The following is a 3,377-nucleotide window of genomic DNA, read 5'->3' as shown; positions in this document are numbered from 1 at the left end:
GGATGGATGGATAGGTGGAGAGATGGATAATGGACGGATGATGGATGGATGATGGATGGAATGAATAGATGGATGGATGGATGATGAATGGATGGATGGATGGATGGATGGATGGATGGATGGATAGATGGGTGGATGGATGGATGGATCCATCCATCGATCCATCCATCCACCTGCCTGCATACCTAGTTGACCCTTTAACAACATGGGGGGACAGGTTCTGACCTCTCATGCAGTTGAAAACCCACGTATGTGGGTTCCCAGCTGTGGCGCTGGCCCTTGAGTAATGTGGGTCAGAACCGGGCAAGTCAGCCGACAGCGATCCGCGTGGAAGTGGCCATGCACAGTTCCGGCCAGCGTCGTTCGGGCTCGGCCAGACGTAGAGGGCGGAGGTTTGCTGTCGCGAGTTGGCGCACACAACGTGGAGACCGAGGCGTCCCGAGATCTGTAGTCGGCAGGCTGGAGATCCACGAGAGACGATGGTGTCATCAAGTCCAAATGCTGACGGGCTCGAGAGCCCAGAAGAGCCGTGGTTTCAGTCTGAGCCTGAAGGCAGGAAAAGAGCCACGTCCGAGCTGGAGCAGCTGGGTGGGGGGCGCCCCCTGGGATGCAGCCTTTCCGTGCTATAATCAGGCCTTCGACTGATTAGACGAGGCCCACCACCCCAGACAGGGCCATCCGCTTTCCTCAGCCTGCTGATCCCGATGCTCCCCTCACGGACGCGCCCAGAATGCATCAGACTACACGTCTGCCCCTCTCCCAGTCAAGCCGACACATAAAATGAACTCTCAGTCCCCGGCCACGTTCTGGAAGGTATTTGTCCAAGGAAGTTCGAAAAGTTCTGATGTTAAGCACACCCCACGTCAGCAAGGGTGGCACTTCCGGCGAGCGCCTCGCAGCATCCCCCGTCCCCACGAAGCCTCGCTCCTGGTCGTGCAGGTGTTTTGGGCCCCGGTACGGGGAAAACAGCAGACGGGAGAGAAGAAGAAACTTCTCCTGCTCCGAAGTCACCAGTATTTTCCTCAAGGGGTTTAGTCCTTTCTGTGTCTTTTCAAGCTCTTAGTCTCTAATGAAACTGAAGATCCTTGAGTTCCTTCAAAGAGGGCTCACGGATTCCTGCACTGTGTCGCTCGCTTTGAGGTGTTGGAAACTTCCAGAAACCAGGCAGCCGGTCCTCTGTCCGCACCCCGGAACTGTCCACCCTTCCTCATTCTTGCTTCAGTTGCTTCTTCGGCCCCCGGCGCAGTCCCTTCGGGTTTGCCCCGGGGGCGGGGCTGCCCCGGGGTCTGTGGGTCCCGGCTGTGCCACCTGTGTCTTCCCTGGCGGAGAAAGCCGATCTGAAGGTGCTGATTCTGATTCAGGCTCCGTGCCTTGGGGTTTCAGCTGCCCAGCTGAGGGTGCATGCACCCCCGTCCCCTTGCGGGGAGCGGGCAGAGCGCAGGGCAGGGAGCAGCTGGAGGCATGCGTCCTTGCTGGCCGGCCGTCGTGAGCACGGTCCTGCCGTGCACTGGACGAGAGGGCCTCCTGCCCAGGCCGCGCTGCGGAGGCTGCAAAGGGCTGCTCCCCCCTCTCCCCAGGTGAGGGAACTGGGAGCCCTGGAGGATGCGTCCACCTGGGTCCAGGCCCCTCTTTCTAAACTGGCTCGGGGACCAGGCCCCCAGTATCCCCGCCAGTGGCTGCCGAGCACCTGGGTGGACTCCAGACCTGGATCTGTGCACCAAAGGGCTGACCACGCCTCCAGCTGCGTCCTCTTAGACCCCGGGGATGGGCGTCGGGGGGCCCGGGGACAGAGTCAGTGGGACGTGGGTGGGGCATGCGCACGATGTCCACACTTGTGTGCACAAGCCCCTGGCGGTGTGGGGTGGGAGCAGAAGCGGGGGGGCTGCGGGCGGGGGCCGGCCCTGGGTATTGTCACATTCTGGTGCAAAACTCCAAGGCGTCCAAGAATTCTAAATGCGAAACTGGCTCTCCCTGTTGTGTTGAAATTAGCCGTCGAGATGGGAGATCAGGAGCTTCTATCCAGCACTCCGCGGCCTTGGCTGGGCCTTTCGGGCACTTAGCGTCGGCTCTGCAGGCTTCCACCTGTGCTGTCGCCCCAGGCCCCGCCCGCTGGGGGAGGGTCCGGTGCGGTCCCCGTGCCACCCGCAGGGCTGGGGGCAGCTTCCCACCTGGCTGCACTTGGGATCGTGCTAACCTGTACACGTGGGCGTCAGAGTCCCCAAACGCTGAGGGGACCCTAGAACCAAGGCGCCTGTGGGAGGTTCCGTGGGGGAGGAGGGCTGAGGAGGCTCGGAGGGAGGAAGGGTGATGCCTGAGGTGCGGCTAGGTTACGGGGTGAATCGGGCACCCCCAGTTCTTACGCTGACGCCCTAACCCCGGCGTGACTGTGTGGAGGTGGGGACCTTGAAGACGTAATTAGCTTAAATGAGGTCATTCGCGTGGGGTCCTAATCCAGTAGGACTGGCAAGAAGAGGCTTTGTCAGAAGGGACAGTGAGAACACAGGCGGGTTCACAGGGAAGGCCCCGTGAGGGCACAGTAAGAAGGCGGCCGCCTGCGAGCCAGGGGGAGAGGCCTCAGGAGAAAGCGGACTGCGGACGCCTTGACCTTGGACTTCCAGTCTCCAGGCTGCAAGACAAAAACGTCTGTTCTTTAAGCGCCCAGCCTGTGGGATACTGCTTTGGCCACCAGCATTGACAAAAATGAGATGGATGAAAGGGGGCGGGCAGGCGAGGGTGGCGGGATGTGGCTTTTATGGATCATGGCTCAGCGCTGGGGCGAGCCGGGCTGCAGAGGGCGCCAGAAGTGGCCCTGGCTGAGGACACGGAGAGGCTGCCCGTGCGGGGGGTGGCCTGCCTGACGCGGGCTGCGTCCTTTCTCAGTCTGCAGGAGGTTCCTGCGGGCCCGGCCGGAGGAGCGGGGCCGCCTGTGGGAGGTGGAGCCCCCGGGAGCCTGGGACCAGCGAAGCAGCATCTGGCTGAAGGTCCAGCTTCAGCAGTCCAGACTTCCGAACTGTGAGTGGCGGCACAAACGTCCACTTTGTCCCCGTCGTTCGCGGTGTCCGGCACGGATGCCGATTCGTTTACGCGGACCGAGTCCGGCCCGCCCGCGCGTTAGGTCCGGCGTCGCTGCAGGAACGAGGGAGGGAGTGACACCTGCGGGGTGGCGTCCGGTCCCCCGTCCACGCACCTTCCCGAATGAACCATCTCGACCTTGCCCAAGGAGCAGTCCCCAGTTGCGCTAACTCAGAAGCTCCCCACGGCTTCCTGTTAGAATGAGGTCAGACCATCCCAACACGCAAGGTGAGGGCCCTCTCCGCAGAAGATCAGTTGAAACCGTCATTTCAGGTAGGCAGTGTGTGCACCCGGGTAAAAATCCA

The 3,377-nt window shown here is 61.7% G+C and overlaps 1 protein-coding gene across 1 annotated transcript in view; it reads left to right on the top strand.

The window, feature by feature from the left end:
- Positions 1-3,150, top strand: part of FAM169B (family with sequence similarity 169 member B) — a 70,939-nt gene extending 67,789 nt beyond the window's left edge. Inside the window, exons 11-12 of the mRNA XM_015598711.1 lie at positions 2,881-3,012; positions 3,116-3,150. Of these exons, the coding sequence (XP_015454197.1) occupies positions 2,881-3,012; positions 3,116-3,150 (167 nt within the window). The remainder of the gene's footprint in view (positions 1-2,880; positions 3,013-3,115) is intronic.
- Positions 3,151-3,377: the final 227 nt, after the last annotated feature.

The sequence above is a fragment of the Pteropus alecto genome, unplaced genomic scaffold, assembly GCF_000325575.1.
Source record: "Pteropus alecto unplaced genomic scaffold, ASM32557v1 scaffold59, whole genome shotgun sequence".
Lineage (NCBI taxonomy): Eukaryota > Metazoa > Chordata > Mammalia > Chiroptera > Pteropodidae > Pteropus > Pteropus alecto.
The sequence above is the reverse complement of the archived record's forward strand: the minus strand, read 5'-3'. Positions and strand labels throughout refer to the sequence as shown.